Genomic DNA, 17726 nt, shown 5'->3' on the forward strand with positions numbered 1-17726 from the left:
ACCCCCATTGCCCCGCAAAAACAAAACAAAACAAAAACAAAAACAAAGAAAGATGTCCATGATCACATAGTTAATAAATGTCAAATTATATTCTAATTAGGATTAAAAATCAGGTCTTCCTGGCTCTAAATCCGGAATTCTATTCAAAATGATATTTCATGTTTATTTTTGTATCCCTAGATCTTAGCACAGTGCCTTGAACATAGTAAGAACTCAGTGTTTTTGATGTGTGTGTGTGTGTGTGTGTGTTTAAGTTGAGCTGAATCCATAAAAATAAAGGAGTTCCACTAGATGATTTCTAGGGTCCTCTCCATTTAGAAAATTTACGGTTTTTAAATATGGTTCTTTCCCCAGCAGTGTCAATGAAGGTGTGTGGCTCCTTCTCCTTTCCCTTCCATCTCCAGCAGGCAAGTGACCCTGTACAGGGTCCGTACAGGTTAGATACATCATAGAAACAGTTGGAGGGTGGTCACAACAGACTAGAGCCCTGGAGTTTTCTAGCCTCTCCCATTCTCTAAGCCTCAATTTCTTTTATCTATAAAATAGGGTTCTTAGTACACATATTACACTTTAACAGATGGATTGTGAGGATAAAATGAGATATAAGTAAAAAATACGTTGTGATAGTGAAGTACTAACTAAATGTGAGGGATTACATATTATTATTTATGAGTTAACTGCCTAATTCCATTAAATGCTTTCTCTTAAGCGGTTTTGCAAAAAGATGCAAGGCATATTTCTAAGACTCTGATTTAATCTTTAAAAAGCCCCTAAACACATTTCATCACAGCTAAATTGATAGGAATTGATGGTCCCAGATTTAACAGGTTTATTATTTGGATACCCAAAAAGGTCTCCTGTCACAGAAATTAATACAGTTGGTATGATTATTTTTTTTTATTGTTGGATTTAGAGGTCTATATCCCTTCATGAGGACACCAGGTTAAAATTACTTCACATTCTATTGTAGCTTAACTATGAGAGCTGGGGGATGTGACCAATTTTCATTGAACCTAGGAAGATACTGACACTCATGAAACCCCATGAGCATGATAGAATTTGGAACCCTATGACCACTGTAGAATTTGGAACCCCATACATGTTGGAGAAAGTTTTATTGTCCTAAGGCATTGTTCTTGGATTTGACTAATTGGTCCACAAAGCTCCCTTTCAGTTCTCACATTTTGTGATTCTGTGAACAAATTCTTGCTCCCCAAGCTAAGCCAGAAACAAAAATATATATTTTATCTGCCAGAGCCATTCCCTTATTAACCCTTATAAACCACCTTCCCTTCCTACAGATCTTTGGGGATGGACTAGAGGACATCTCTAGACCCTTTATCATTTGGGAGAATAGTATATAGATGCGCTCCTTCTTGGAGAAAATGTGATGGACTAGATAATGTCTCTAGACCCTTTGAGTTCCAGGAAAACTGACTTCAAACTATCCATGCAGTAAAAAAAAAAAAAAGGAAAAAAAAAAAAAGATGTGCTTTTCATCTTTCCAGCCCTCTCTGCCTTTGAGTGAGGCTCAGAAAGGAGTTTATCTCTTGCTTTCTAGCTCAACATTCCTTCAATTTTCCAAAGATGCAGTTCCTTTTAGTATTAGAGTTATTCTTTCCCAAAAGCAGCAGAAAGGATCTGGAACTAGAAGCAGAGTGAGGGAAACACTATGTGAAAAGTGGAGAGTATGTAAGTGTGATTAACTCTGAAACTGATTGATTCTGGAGAGATGGCCAAAACATTTTCCCCTTAAAAAGAACGAGGGTGGCATTTTGCTAGTACAGGGAAGGCTTATGATTCAATATCTATCCTTCTTTTCTTCTCCTAGAATCATAATGGGTATTGCCAAGAAGAGAAACACTTTGCCACATGAAATGCCCCTAAACACATCATGTCCTTGTATTAAAGAGAACCTCATTCCTCAGGTCTGTGCCCCTAAAATATTTGCTAAGAAGTCACTATTGCTAAGAAATCACTGCTTATGTCAATGCAGAAAATTAGACCCTAAGATCTGAAACAAGACCACTCTGTGCTCTTTATGCAGTGAGGATAGACCAGGAGATCATGGCCACCTCACTTTGGATAGTTCGGTAAGAGGAGTAGACAACTGCTGGTTACAAATCATCATTTTCCACGAGGATGGAGCCTAGAATATGGCACAGGTAACTGTTAGCTGCTTTGAAGTTCTTCCTATCATTGAACCACACTGGGAAATATATGGTAGCAAAATCTCATTGGACTGGATTGGACCCTTAACACAAGCTTATTGATGGTACCTTTCATTACCTCAGGTTATAATCTGGCCCCATCCAGAATCTGAAAGCTTTGTGTTTCCTGGGATTCCAGGACCAGTTGTCCACATAAATAAACTTCTCCTAAGGGACTGAAGATAGGGTTTAGACACTGACAGGATATGCAAACCTGTCCTATCCATTTACCCAACCCTGTAGCAACTGTGCTACCTGTCATCTCACATGCTTGAGGAAGGGGAGAGAGAAGTGAAGGTCCCTGGCTGGATTGGGCAAGTCTCTGTCAACTGGACGACCTCATTTTCCACCAGGGCCTGGGCCCCATCCCCATTAAGCTGCCTCATCCTCAGGTTTATAGAGCCATAGGTTTTCCGAGGACCCCTGGATACAGCCAAGTTCCTCCTCCGGTAGAGTTCTCCTTTGACGAGGGACACCATCAGTAGGACAGACAGCAGCATGCCCCCCAGAGTGAGGAGACCCAAGCCAGCAATGATACACTTGTCCAGGTGGGAGCCTAGGCGGGCATAATACATCTCCAATCTCTCCATCTCCCGGGCCGACACTGTGTCCGGGTTGACCCTGGCTTCCCGGGGAATAGCATAAGCTACCACCACCAAGAGAATTCCACTCACCAAGAAGACCAAGGCAAAGATGAACCCATAGTCCACTGAGTGACCAGTAGCCTCGGCCCCCAAGCCCTCTTCTGACCTTGGGGAAAGGTCGTCCCTCCGGGAATGGAGGTGTGAGGGGCCATCCCCATGTGGACTGGATGAGCTGCCAGGCACAGTCTCCTGTTGATTCTTGAAACAGGTCTCTTGTTCCTCCTCCTCAGAAAAGCAAGTATTCTCGATTCCCTCTCTCTGCAGGACTGAGGGGCTGGGCCTTCTTTCTGGTGCTGATGTCCATTGTGAGAGTGTTTGTTTGGGGGCCCTGGACCCATTGCCAAGGGTCCTTAGTTCCAGGGAGGAAGAGGAGGCCATTGGAAAGTAGTTATCCAGTTCATCCCTCTTAACCCCTCAGCGGCTGGAAGACAGAACAAACCAGGCAGGGACAGAGAGGAGAGGGAGCAAAAGTTGTGTCTCTGTCTTAGAAAGAGATCTCAGCAAATGAAGGGAGCCTCATACTCCATGCACATATGTATACATGCACACGTGCACACACACACACACACACAGAGAGCAAAGTACAATGCATATGCGTATACACAAACACAGAAATACACAGAATACTTTGAGCATTGGTAGTCAATTGGATGCATTCAAACTCAGCTGGGGCAGCTCTTGACCTTACCACACTTTAAAAGATGGTCTTCAAGAGCTGTTATGACTTCGAATACTCGTCACCTGGTGGCTATCCTTATACACAGCCCACCTGGCCTTCAGAAAAGGCTCAGACTGTCATCAGGCAGAGCTTCTGTAGCTCATTAGGACCTGCTAAGGGTTTGTCACCTCCCTGTCACCATGAAACATTGAAAGACTTTAGTGGAGGAGACCTAATATTAATAGTACTTGGACTTGATTTAAGACCTTAAGGTTTGCAAAGCACTTTATATCCATTATCTCATTTAATTCTCACAACAACCCTGGGAGGGAGGGAGGACAAGTACTACAGATGGGGAAACTGAGACATGGGGAAAGGACTTGCTTGCTAATCCTCCTCCTAGTACATCAAGCTGCCCCCCCATTTTTCCCCTACATCACAACTAATATACATTTGTGTGCACAGTCATACTCAAGTATAGCCATGTATCTGAATGATGACCCACATATCCAGACATAAATATGCACATAGATGTGTACAGGCACATGGACACATAGGCACAGTCACAGATTCACACTCAGACACAAACAGACACATTTCCTGGTTGAAATGTCATCCAGAAGAGAAGGTGGGATAGGGTAGGGAAGAGACAGAGACAGCAAGAGATGGAAAAGAATGGTGCATAAAGAAATAAGACCCTCAAATCCCAGAGTCAGAAGGGTCATTACAGGTCATCTAGGTTAACTCCCTACCCAATTTAGGAATCTTTTATTCACCAAGTCTTGAAGTTACAGAAATTTTAAAAAACCAAACAGCATTTTCTCATCTACCACATTTAGTATTCTCTCTTTCCATGGGAGAAAAAAAACACTAATTCTTGCCCCACACCCCATACATTTACATAGACACATCATTACCACCACCACCCAATTTACAAATTAGGAGACAAAACTCCCAGCCAATCACAGCACAGGGGAATGGTAGAGCTAAGACTCCAAGCCAAGTATCCTGACTCCATCCCAAGAAAGCTCTTTACAGCAGGGCAGATAGCTGGAATTCAGATCATCATCAAAAAATGTCTACTTGTGTCATGTGTCCAGCCTCGAGGTAAGGAAGTCTCTCCCTATTATGAGTCCAAGAACTCAGTCATATTTCTGTAGCACTTTACAAAAGCTCATTCCCCACAATAGTGTCAGGGCAGTGATAGAGGCAGATAATATAAAGTGGATTTAAAGCTAGAAGGGACCTTAGTAATATCTACTCTAACCCCCTTATTTTACAGATGAGGAACTAAGACCCTTGAGAGGTTATTTGTTTGCAATCACACAAGTGGTGCCATAATCAAGATTCAGGCCTAAATCCTCTGAGTCCAAATCTAGCATTCTTTCCACTGTGCCACAGAGTTAAACCCATTTTACAGATCAATAGGTTAAATGAAGGGTTATATGACTTGGCTTAGGTCACAAGGGTGTAGACCCAGGATTCGAGCCTAGGCTTGCTGGCTCCAATATCCACGGGTCTTTCTACTTCATGGCAATGTCAGGGCTACCAATAGATACCTCCAATGATTCTTTTTTTTTTTTTTAGTGAGGCAATTGGGGTTAAGTGACTTGCCCAGGGTCACACAGCTAGTAAGTGTTAAGTGTCTGAGGCCGGATCTGAACTCAGGCACTCCTGACTCCAGGGCCGGTGCTCCATCCACTGCGCCACCTAGCTGCCCCTCCAATGATTCTTAATGGTTCTTCCTCCACCATACCCCAGTCTTTATGCCTTTTTTACCTTGATTTTTCTCTCATCCTCCCTGCCTCCTACCTAACCCTCCTACTTCTTTTCTCACTATAGAAAGGAAGAGACACTGGAGACAGGAGATCTCAGTTTGCATCTGGGCTCAAATACCCATTAGCTGTGTAACCATGCCCAAGTCATAAACCTCTAAAAGCCTCAGTTTCTTAATTGTTAGTGCAGAACATATCACTTGTATGGAGACTGAGTCTGTTGTAACAGGTAAGAAAACTAGCCTTAGAGTCAGAAGGCTTGAGTTCAAATGTGATTTCTGAGACAGCGTGACCTCAGACAAATTACTTAACCTCTCAGCGCCGCAGGCAACCATTTAAATCTGTGAGTTGCAGCAAAGGTGCCAACCTATACTGAGGAGGAGCTCCTCATATGAAGCTGCTTCCACAGATAAAATCACAAATCTATTAAAAAAGAAGAACTACTTCTATTAAGGTACCTCACAAGATTGCTCTTAGGAAACTACTTTGCAAACCATGTTTTTATTTCGCCTTTTTCCTCTCCTGCCTTTGTCTTAAATCTGACAGAGCACCCATAAACACTGTTTAGTTTGGATGTTGGCCAAGAAGCTACAGAAATTCATAGACTTACAGATTATAAAATGAGGGGGGGTGGAGTAGGACACTAAGGCCTGGAGGGGGGAATGATTTGCTCAAGGTCATAGGAGTCAGTGGCAAAGCCTAGACTAGAACACAGGTCTCCTGACGCTAGATCAAGCTGTATTCTAGACTCTGTAGGACCAACCATACATATTTATAGCAGTGTTTATCTACAGGCCTTGTACATGTATGTTTGGGCAGGCTGACTAGACACCCCAAATACAGAGTGTTCCCTTCAAAAGAACCCTTTCTAAATTTGGGTTGCATCCAGTGGGGTCTGGTTTCAGTAGCTTGCTCTGCACAGTTTGTGCCAGACAGAGATCTATTCAGAAAAGAAAAATGGAAACTGTAGGAGCCACTGTGTCTTCCTCTGAGCCTCCAGCCTCGCCTGGCTCCCAAGGCATAGGGAAGCCCACATACCCTCCACTGGCACCCCTCTGAGGATGGCCCAGAAAATTACATCCTATCCCCACCTTCTAAACACACACATACATTCACACTCACACTCACACTCACACACACACACACACACGCACACACACACACACAATTTGACTCAGAAAGGTTCCTGTACCAAGAGCACCGTCTGAATTGGCATCTCAGTCATAGCTCAGAACTTTTTTTTCTTAGAATGACAGACAAAATAGCCCTGATCCAAATTGAAGCTATCACACCTTTTCACACACACACACACACACACACACACACACACACACATACATACATACACTCACAGATACACACATGCACCCTTGAAACATGGAGAAGACACACTCATACAGAGACCCATAAAGACAACATTGTTTTACATGCACTCTCATATAGAAGTACACATAACAAACAGACATACTACATAAATAAACGTGTGGTGTAATGGATAAAAGGACGGGATTTGGAGTCAAAAAGACATTCAAATTCTGCCTCCACTTTTTACTAGCTATGTGATCTATGGGCAAGCGATTTAACTTCTCTAAGCCTCGATTTTCTTATCAGTAAAATGGGAACAATAATACATGTAGTACCCACCTCCCAGGGTTGGTGTTATGTTCAAATGAGATTATGTATGGAAAGCACTTTGCAAACCTTAAAGCCCTGTGTAAATGTCGGCTACTACTCACACTGTCGTCACAGATACACACAAAGAGATATGGGATCTCAGAGAGACATATACAGATAATGTCTCTCTCAAACGCACATATACACACAGACAACCTCTCTCACACATAGATTCCAAAGCACACAAAGACAGGTATATAGAGAAATCCCTTCTCCTGCACATGCAAAGAAACACACGTAGAGCTTCTCTGACACAAAAGCCAGATACAGACACACACAGAGATACCCTCTCTGTCGCGCATGAAGAGGCAGGCACACACACACAAAGACAGATAAAGATATACACACTCACGCAGAGAGATACACACTAGTTACACATCCAAGAACGGGAAGTTGGACACACACGCACACACACAGAGGCTTGCATCCTCTCTTCTTCTCTGGCTCACACCCCCTTCGTCCTGTCCTCCTCCTACCTGCCCAACCCGGGCCCTGCTCCTAGCTCATGGGGGGTGGGGGGTGAGGGCAGCTGGGTGCTACCAGCAGCTGTCCCCGGCCGGTGGCCGCAGGAGGATGAGGACACGGGCCAGGTTCGCGGGCCGAGGTCTGAGTGCCAGGGGAGCTCGGAACCAGCCCTGAGTGCGGAGCGCTCAGCGCCGCCGGCTCCGCCCTCGCCCCTCAGCCCTCCCTCCGTGGCGCCCTTCTGCCTCCGGACCGAGGTCAGGGGGGCGCGGGGAGGAGAGGGCGCAGGGATAAGCCCCCGGCTGCTGCCGCGTGCCCTGACCCAAGGCTCCGAGCATCCCTCGCCTCTCGGGTCGCCGCGCCGCCGCCCCCTCCCCCCAGCCAAGGACACCAAATCTGCGCCTCTCCCAGCCCCGGATCGTACCTGTCCAGGGGCCACGCGCCGGCTCGGTTACCCCCAACCCAGGTGCAAAAGAATTGGGTGACCAATGTAACCCCCACTCCTCCCACCCCACCACCGGGCCCGGGATGCCTAGGGACCAGGCGCCCGCCTTGTTGGCCTCTCTCCTGTAGCTCCAATCCCGGAGAGCCCAGCCTAGTTCAGCTGCGGCCCGAGCCGGCTCCGCACTTATCCCTCCTCCTTCTACCCTCCACCTCCTTCTCTTTCTCCTCCTCCTCCTCTTCCTCTTCCTCCTCTCCCCGCAGCCCCCGGCGCCGCCCCGCCAGGCTCCCTGAAGGGAGGGAGCCTGGGGGAAGCTCGAGCTCAAATCCGAGCCCTACGTACCTGCGAGGGGGCCAGGGGCAAGCTGGGCGCCCAGTGTGTGGCTGACCCGGGCGGCGGGAGGGGAGGAGGGAGGGGAGCTGGAAATTACGGAGTAGCGGAGTCAGCGAGCTGGATAGCCGGTCCTCATCTCCTCAGGCTATTGGCAGATTGCTGGGCCCCGGGAGCCTGGGGCTGGGGGGTGGGGTGGGGGAATAGATACTGTCTGGGCGGGGTGTCTTGCTCCCCTGGGGGGTCCCAGGGGGTCTATTGCACCAGCCGCTGCACTTATCGAACCCCAGTGAGCCTCGTTTAATAGCACCGCCACCACCTTTCCCCGCCCCGCCCCTCCCCCAGGGTCCCCAGGGCAGGGCTGAGAGGACTTGGGGACACCCTTGCAGTCTGGCTGGTCCCTGTCTGTACCAATCACCCTTTATAGCTGGGGCTCAGACGCTGCCCTGTTTAGTTCCGCAGACCCAGCCCCAAAGCCTCCAGGCAGCCCGCTACTAAGATTCTACACCCATCCGCGTGATAGGAGTGGGGAGGGACTGAGGAGTGAGAGGGGGATGGGGGAAAGGGGAAGGAGGGGGCCGGGAGATAGGGGACCAGATAGGTAGAGGTCTCTCGGGTTTCAGTAGACTCTACGAGGTGGCGTGGGCCCCGGACGCCCCCTTTAGGCAGAATGGGGGTAGAGTCCTTTTCCCGGGTACCCACTCCAGAAATTCAGTCCAGGGGAGGTAGGGAGCTAATGTTCGGAAGTCTCTTTCCTTTGGACCATTGTGAATAGTCAACTTTGTAGCAATGGCATTTGACATCGACCTCCAACTCCTACCTACCCACCCCCACCCCCAAAACACACCATGAAGCTAAAACTGGTATGCTTCTGTTTCTTAGCTTCTTTTCTATAGGGTGAAGGTGAGGAGGAAACTGTCTCAGCTGGAGTGTCAGTTCTGGAGGTGGGGAGAGGGTGATACTGCAAGTCAAAACTTGACTAGTCCATCTGGGAGGCTTGGGTGTAGGGGTTAGGGGGAAGCTCTCCCATGATTTATGGTACAGTAGAATTATCTTTACAGACCTGTGCTCTTTAGATAGAACTGTGATTGGAATCACAGAATACCTGGGGACCTTGAAGATCAACCCATCTTAGGTTCTTTTCAGGCCTGTAGCTACTGAGCCGAAGGGCTTCCCTTCCTTTCCCTCCCTCCCTCCTATTCCCACTCTAATCAGGAATGCTTTTGTCTCAGTAGCTAGATCTTTCATTGTCTGAAGTGTGAGAATGAGACACATTGGAAAGGGCATCTAGTCCAAACATCTCATATTACAGAGGAGGACACTGAGACCTAGGATTTAGGAGAAATGACTTGTCCAAGGTCACACAGTTGGTGGCAAAAGGGTGATTGTACTTATTCCACTCTTCATGCACCTTTGATTTTCTTTGTTTTAAATGTAGCCCCTGCCCAAACCAGGGCTGATCTGGTTTGACTAAGGTTGGAATGCATTTGCTAAGTCTGCTCAAGACATCCAAGGCACTCAGCCTCACTGAATATGGGAAAATGAATTGATGGACTTCCCTCCAAGTTCTGGTGAGAAAGCATCCCTTTTGGTACATACAGAACTTCAGTCATACACACACACACACACACACACACACACACACACACACACACACACACACCCCTTCACACATTCCATCCAAACTTCCTGTTGCTGTTCATCATCCCTACCAATGACATTATGATATTGGAGTTAAGGTACAATGTATTCAGTCCTATATGAGTTTGGAAGATGCTACCAAAAGGTCAGGCAGAAATAGTCCATTTGAACACTTGCAATGGAGATGGCACAATGGATAGAGCACTAAGGCTGGAATCAGGAAGACCTAAGTTCAAATCTGGCCTCAGACATTTACTTAGCTGTGTGACCCTGGGCAAATCACTTAACCCTGTTTCCCTCAGGTTCCTCATCTGTAAAATGAGCTGGAGAAGGAAATGGTGAACCACTAAAATATCTTTGCCAAGAAAATCCCAAATTGGTTCACAAAGTGTCAGACACAACTGAATAACAACAACAACAAAATGGTAGGTTTGGAGGGAAAGAGTAATAGTTCCAAACCTCTCATTCTTGACTCTGAATCTTATTCTACGTTTTCTCTCTTACTTGGAATCATTCACCCTGAAGATTTAATTTTAATTTATTTTATTTTAATTTATGGAATAAAACAAGCAATTCCATAACAGTATAATTTTTAAAAAGATGATTGCACATAAAACTGCAAATTTATTATTTACAAGTTGCTATTCCCTTTTAAATATATAATGAATTTAGCTTGTAAATTTCTTTTTTTCCCATTTTTCTTCCCTTCCCACCCCCAGCCCTAGAGATGGCTACCATTAGACACAAATAGACATATATGTGTGTGTATGTGTAAAATTGTTCAGCAATATTGTTTTAAGAATGACTTTGAGCAAATAAATCATTTTGACTGTTATAAACACCGAAATTAACTATAAAGAACATGTAAAGAAAGATGCTATCTGTACCCTGTAGATTAATTGGACTCATATCCCACCACCCACCTTCAAAGGATATGGATCTTAAACGTCACCTGGCTCCTTCCTGATCAAAAGGATGAGAGCTGTGGATTTTCCAGCAGACCTTTTCCCTGTAGGCATAGAAAGGGAGGGAAAGAAGGAAAAAGAGAAGGGAAGAAGGGAGGGAGAAAGGGAGGAAGGGAAGATGGGAGGGAGGATAAAAGGGCAAAGATAATTTTTAAAATAATTTTTATTGTGTTTTCCAGAGAGTTGCTGTATGCTTTTCCACCAACGTGTGGCCAGTCAATCAATGTTAATTTCTGGTGACAAGATCATCTAGGACTCACACTACTTCCAATTCATGTGACCCCCTCAAAATACTGTTATAGACTGACCTCACTTATCCATACAAGTCTATAATTCTGGGATTCCCGTTTGAATGCAAAGAATTATCTTCCCTGTGACTGCTATGATCATTAAAGAAACTGGGTTCACAAGACTAAGTTCCAAGGTTTATATCCCCCTAGATACTAAGCCGGCAATCCAGGTAAGATGCCACCAGGGAGACTGTGGTGCCTGGGCTAATTCCTCATGGACCATTCAATTGGTTTCAATTTCACAAACATTTACCAGCTGTCTATGATGTGTAAGGCACTGTGTTAGGTGATAGGGATACAAAAATGAAAAATGACATAGTCCTTCCCCTGAAAGACCTCACATTCAACCAAGACAGGAGCTTATAACCTTTTTGTTTGTCAAGGACTCTTTTGTCAGTCTGGTAAAGCCTATGGAAAAAGCTTCTCAGAAAAATATTCTTAAATACATAAAATACATAGAATTACAAAGTAAAACAATCATACTAAAATACAGTCATCAAAGGTTTTCAAAACAAGTTCGTGGGTCCCTGATTTAAAACCTCTTCTCTAGGAGATGAATGACAATTATTTTACAGAGTAAGTACTGTGGGGTCAAAGGATAAATCTAGACCAAGGACTCTGGGAAACTTTGAGGAAGAAGATATTATTTTCAGTTAGGGGAGTCAGGAAAGGCTTCAAAGAGGAATCTGATCACGAGGGCTCTAAACTAAAGAGAATAGATGGAGAAAACTGCCCATATAGAAGTGCCAAGCCATAAACCACAGAAGGTAGCAGGTACAATAAAGGTAGAAGAATATCAGTAGGTTGGACAGAGTTAGCAATAAAACTGGTAACTTCAGAACTCTATATACAAATACCCAGAATATAGGTAATAAAGAGAAACCATAAATCCTAATGAAAGGCAGCACATCCATTCTCATGGGTATCACTGAGACTTGGTGGCATGGGAATCATGGCTAGAATATGGCTTTGGAAGAGTATATAATGTTCAAAAGGAAAATGGCTATAGAAGGGCATATTTCCATTCTTCAGTACATCTGTGATCACTAAATGTGGGTGTCTCCTCCAACGCCATATTTCACAACTCATTCACACCTCATCCTATATGATTTTTGTATAAGTCCTTCAATAAAATCTTCTATATAGTGGATTTTCTTTCTATCATTGATTTTTCTCTAAGGTCTCCCATAAATCTTCCATAGTGGAATCTCTATCATACACTTTCTGGTTGATGTCTTTTATACCACTTCTTGTACTCATCATTAGTGTTAAAGTGCTGCAAGCATGCTTGCTCCCACTATACATTTCTCAATTGACCTTTGAGTCACTCATAGTTTTGAGTCTTCAAAGACAGTCTCATGTTTCCCAGCCACACAGCATTGACAGGATAATATTAGTCTTAAAAAGATGGATTTGGGGCAAGATATTCTTTATTCAAAAAGAGCAGACTAGATAAAAAGGTGGTGGAATAGCATTGCATATTAAGACAATATCCTTACTTGAGGAGGTAAGCATAGGTAAGCATAGTGGAGAACATTTAGGTGCAGGTAAACAGAGGGACAAACAGAAGCAATGTTGTCATGGGAGTGTGTTGTTGATCATCTGGACAGAAGGAGGATATAAACAAAGAATTCAGGAAACATAGAAAACACAACATGGAAACATGGTGGGGAACTGTCAATCAGAGTCTGCTAGACGCCTTTTTTCTCTCTTCTAAAAGCAGAGTAACGGATGAATCCTTGTTTTGCCTTCTTCAAAAGGCAGCTGGGTGGTGCAGTGGATAAAGCACCAGCCTTGGATTCCGGAGGACCTGAGTTCAAATCCGGCCTCAGACACTTGACACTTACTAGCTGTGTGACCCTGGGCAAGTCACGTAACTCCCATTGCCCGCAAAAAAGAAAAAAGAAAAGGTGAAGGAATCAACAAGGGCAACCACCATATTGCTCTGGGCCTGATTTTGACCAATAAAGAGGAAATGATTATTGAAGTAGAAATGAGAACTTGGAGATGTTCCTACTGTACCTTAGAAAGCAGGATGGAGAAGGGGAGGGAATCCAGGCATCATCTAAAATGATGAGTTTCAAAGGATTCAGGGAAAAGATAAGTAGGGTCCTATGGGCTGAAATTAGACAAAATAGGTTGTTCCAAGAGTTGGTCCTCAAGAAAAAAATTCCAAAGACCCAATGAGGAAGAAAAGTGAGGGACTGTCTATAAAGATTGAGATAGATGTACTAATTTACCAATTTCCATTTTTTAAAAATGCATGTAGAGAAATTGGAAGCAAGAGGAAGGAACTGAGAATTAATATGAAAGGATGCAGTTCTTAAGAATGTCAGGAATACTAAAGCTTTGGCTAAGCAGACTGGTAACAAATGCTAACTGTAATTAAAGAGGATTAAAGAAGAGATAGGATTGCTGCTGGGGTAGATGGAAAGAAGGCTGAACTACTCAATGCTTTTTTCTGCCAAGGAGCAAGATCTTTGTTCTAAAGATAGGAAAAAATTATTAACAGAGAGTTAAAACACAAGAAAAATTCAGAGGGGACCCTAGCGAAAGAACTGATGAATGCCATCGCTAAGCATTGCTAGAGGGATTTTCCTTAACAGGAAGACCCAGTACAAATAAAATCACAAGTCTGCGGGGGAAGAGGGGGAGAAGCAGTTTTAATACAAATATCTTTTCCCACTCGACAATTTTGGTTTTTATTGTCTTCATTATTTTTAATTCCTTTTCATTTTTATTACTTAAATATATTATTTATTATTATATTCTAATCCATTACTTATACGTTATAATCTGTTTCATTTTTATTATTTTAAAAAGCAAAAGCTTTAAAGTTTTGTGTAATTGAAATTGCCTATTTTTTCTCTTTTATGGCCTACTCCATCCCTTCTTTGGTTAATAATTTCCCTCCTTGTCATACTGATGAAAGGGATAACTTATTTTATGAAGAACACAATGAGAAGCTGGAGCAAATGCAGAGGAGGGCAACCAAGATATTTAGATGACTAGAAACCAAATTATAGAGAGTTTAGTAGAAGGAACTGAGAATGTTTATCTTGGAAACAGGAAGGCTTCATAGCCATCTTCAGGTATCTGATGGGCTGCCATATGGAAATGGGATTAGATTTTATCTGCTTGGCTATGAGAGGTCCAAGGGAGAGATTGGTGGAAGCTTCTGAGAGGCAGATGTAGGCTCAATGTAAGGGAAGTCTTTTGTGGCATGTGTCAGCAACATGTCTTATCTTTTTAGGAGTGGGAGGGTTGCTGAGGGTCTCCAAAGAAGAAACTGAGCCAAGCAGAACCAGGAGAACATTGTTCACAGCAACAGCAACATTGTGAGATGATTGGCTGTGATAGACAGCTCTTCTCAGCAATACAATGATCCCAGACAACTTCAAAGGATTCATGATGGAAAGTGCTGTTTCATATCCAAAAAAAAAGAACTGTGGAATCTGAATACAGATTGAACTATACTATTTCTACTCTTTTTTGTTTTCTTTTTTGAGGTTTTCCCCTTGTGTTCTGAATTCTTCTTTCACAACATGACTAACGCAGAAATCTTTAATGTGATTGTACATACATAACCTATATCAGATTGCTTTTGGTCCTGGGGAGGGGAAATAGAAGGGAGGGATTTTTGGAAAATTTGGAACTCAAAATCTTATAAGAACAAATATTGAAAACTATCTTTATATGTAACTGGCAAAAAAATACTATTAAGATATATAGAGATATATAGATATAGACATAGATATATGGAAGTAGAAATGCCCCAATATTGCTGTGGGGAAGGATAAAGACACATAAAAGGTCAGGGCATAGGGCAAGATTTGGGGGGGACAACCCAATCTGGTCCTTCTGCCTTTTGCCTCTTTCCAGTTTCTGATGAACGAGACTAGCAACCTACCTTTCCATTCCACCCCATATAGTGAGGAGCAGAAATTTTGGTTGCCTCTGCCAGCTACTTATTGCCTACAGTAATGTCTCAGAGCTGCTTTAGTTTGAGCTGGAAGCAGTGCAGGAGGAATTAAGACAGATCTTAGATTGTTGGATACTGCCAACAGAGGTAAAGAACCTGGGGTAGGGGGCAGCTAGGTGGTGCAGTGGATAAAAACACTGGCCCTGGATTCAGGAGGACCTGAGTTCAAATCCGGCCTCAGACACTTGACACTCACTAGCTGTGTGACCCTGGGCAAGTCACTTAACCCTCATTGCCCCACGCAAAAAGAAAAAAAGAGCCTGGGGTAGAGACAAGATGAAGATGTGGTGAAGAGACAGACCAGAAAGCAGAGTCAGAAGCAGAGAAGGATTGAGTTTTAACCAGGAGACATTCCCCAAACCCAGCTCTCTCCCCAGTTTGACCATTGTTTGTGGAGGGATCACAATTTCCAAACACAAAATTCCTTCCCTTAATCTTGCCCAGAACTATCTGAAGAAGTTTAGGGGTAATAATTGGGCAACATGTTCCATAAGAAGGGAATTTGGGGCTGTGTTTTAACAAACCATATAGCCACTAAAAAGTCCATTCCCTGAGTCTTATGAATGAGATTGGTGGAGAGATAGTAGAAAATTTCCTTTGTGTTGGGGGTGAGGGCTTTAGAAGTCAGTTTATGTTTTACATTTGGAACAGTTATTTCATTTCTTTAACCCCAGGCTAGAGATCACCGCACCAAGAAGCCAGAGAAACAAGAGACAGTAGAAGGAGACAGGAAAAGCGTTGATTGGCTCAACTTTCTATTGAGCAGCCAGAGATGCTGAAGTCTTTGGGAAAGTCTATGTAAGCAAATAGATGAAACAAATTGATTGGTGACTTGAGCGTAGTGCCACCTGGTGGAAAAATTATATATTTCCCTCCCTTGTCAGTTAACCAGTCAATCCATCCATCGATTAATCCATCAACAGCCTATTTGGGGGTAGGTTTACAGAATGCAGAACATGAGCCTGTGAAGGTTCCTAATGGTGCTGAAATATCTTCAGAGTTTCCTGGGGTACCTATCAAGTGCACATACAGCCTTGTCTTTCTGTCAAGCTTCCTAATGATTGACTACACAAAGGTGAAGGTAGAGCTGAGTGGTTTTTCCAGTTGAGAGCTTCAAGAAGATGTGGGATGACCATTCTGGGGGGAGTGTTCCTATTAGAGATTGAGTTGGACTGGAAAATTTCTGAGGTCTCTTGTGATTCTGAGGAATCACTTATCCTAAACTTTGGAGAAAAAACATATTGAAAGAGGCACTGAGGCTACAGATGGAATGACCAGTTTGGCTGGAATATAGAGTTTGTGAAGAGTATAAGTGAAGTAGGTCTCAAAAGACAGATTGGGACCAAATAACATAGGGTCTTAAATGCTAAGTAAAGTCATTTTTATTTTACACTATAAGTAAGAAGGAACTTGAGACAGCTAGGTGGTGCAATGAAAGAGCCCTGAAGTCAAAAGGACTTGAGTTCAAATCTGGACTCAGACACTGTGTGACCTTGGGCAAGTCACTTAATCCTAGTTGCCTCAAAAAAAAAAGTAATAACGATCAGGAGATTAATGATTAGAATTGTGTCAACAAGATTTTTTTTTAGTTTGTTGAGGGTGGATTGGAAAGGGGAGAGATTAGAGGTAGGCAGATATATTCTATGACTATTACAATACTCCAGACAAAGGGTGAGGAAGGCTCATCATTATTACCTCTCAGGTGGTGGCAGTGTAAATAGAGAAAGGGAATAGATTGGAGAGATGTTGTGAGGTGATATCAATAGGGCTGGGCCACCAATTGAATATGGGGAGTGAGGGAGAAAGAAAAATCAAAGGTGATTCCAAGGTTTCAAGTGTAAGGATCTGGAAAATGGTGATGTCATCAACAGAAATGGGGCACTTGGGGAAATCTAGCAGACAGTTGAAGACATAGTACTGGTACTCAAAGGAGAAATGGCATCTAAAAAAATAGATTGGTTTAGGTCTTATGCATTGAGATGGTAACCGGAGTCATAGAAGAGGATGAGAGAGAGAGAGAGAGAGAGAGAGAATATAGAGGAAGAAAAGAGGGTTCAGGTCAGAACCTTAGGGGTGACACACACTTATGGAACAAATGAGAGCATTGAGGGCAAGGGCCACCAAAGAGTTCCAAGAAGTCAGATAGGTAGGAAGAGAGCAAAGTAAAAGAGGTGTTACAAAATCTGAAGGTAAAGAAGGCATCCAGGAAGAAGATTGGTTAGTAGTGTGGAATCCTACCAACAGGTCAAGGAAAATGAGAGCTAAGCAGAAGTCATTAGATTTAGATTTTAAGAGATCTTATAAACTCTTCAAATGGCTGGTCATATCAGAAGCCAGATCTCAAGTTGAATAATTGGATATTGAAGAAGTAGTGGTAATAAATAATGCCAATTCTTTCAAAAAATTTAGCTGTGAAGGGAAGGACAGTTATGGGACAATAGCTTGAAAGATTGATGGGGTGAAAGGAGGATTTTTAAGGATAAGGGATACCTGAGCATGTTTGTAGGCAGCAGGGAAGGAGCCAACAAATAGGAGATGAGTGAAGATGAGAGAGGAAGGCAGAAAGAAAGACAGAGAGATATTGAGGGAAAGAGCAAGAGAGAGAGAGCAAGAGAGAGAAGAGAGAAAAGAGAGGGAAAGAGAGAGAAGCAAT

General features: G+C 43.5%; 1 protein-coding gene across 2 annotated transcripts; it reads right to left on the reverse strand.

The window, feature by feature from the left end:
• Window positions 1–206: 206 nt before the first annotated feature.
• On the reverse strand, window positions 207–8656 carry TMEM74B (transmembrane protein 74B). Of its 2 annotated transcripts, XM_043986314.1 has the most exons (3): window positions 8607–8656; window positions 8208–8378; window positions 207–3275 (listed from the first exon to the last, which is right to left on the reverse strand). In XM_043986314.1, exon 3 carries the CDS (start codon window positions 3230–3232, stop codon window positions 2474–2476), a length of 759 nt encoding a protein of 252 aa, XP_043842249.1. In that variant the 5' UTR covers window positions 3233–3275; window positions 8208–8378; window positions 8607–8656; the 3' UTR covers window positions 207–2473. The 2 variants fall into 2 exon arrangements, with proteins under 2 accessions (XP_043842249.1, XP_043842250.1); XM_043986315.1 differs by lacking the exons at window positions 8208–8378; window positions 8607–8656 and adding an exon at window positions 7848–8002.
• Window positions 8657–17726: the final 9070 nt, after the last annotated feature.

This window comes from Dromiciops gliroides, chromosome 2 (assembly GCF_019393635.1).
Source record: "Dromiciops gliroides isolate mDroGli1 chromosome 2, mDroGli1.pri, whole genome shotgun sequence".
Classification (NCBI taxonomy): Eukaryota; Metazoa; Chordata; class Mammalia; order Microbiotheria; family Microbiotheriidae; genus Dromiciops; species Dromiciops gliroides.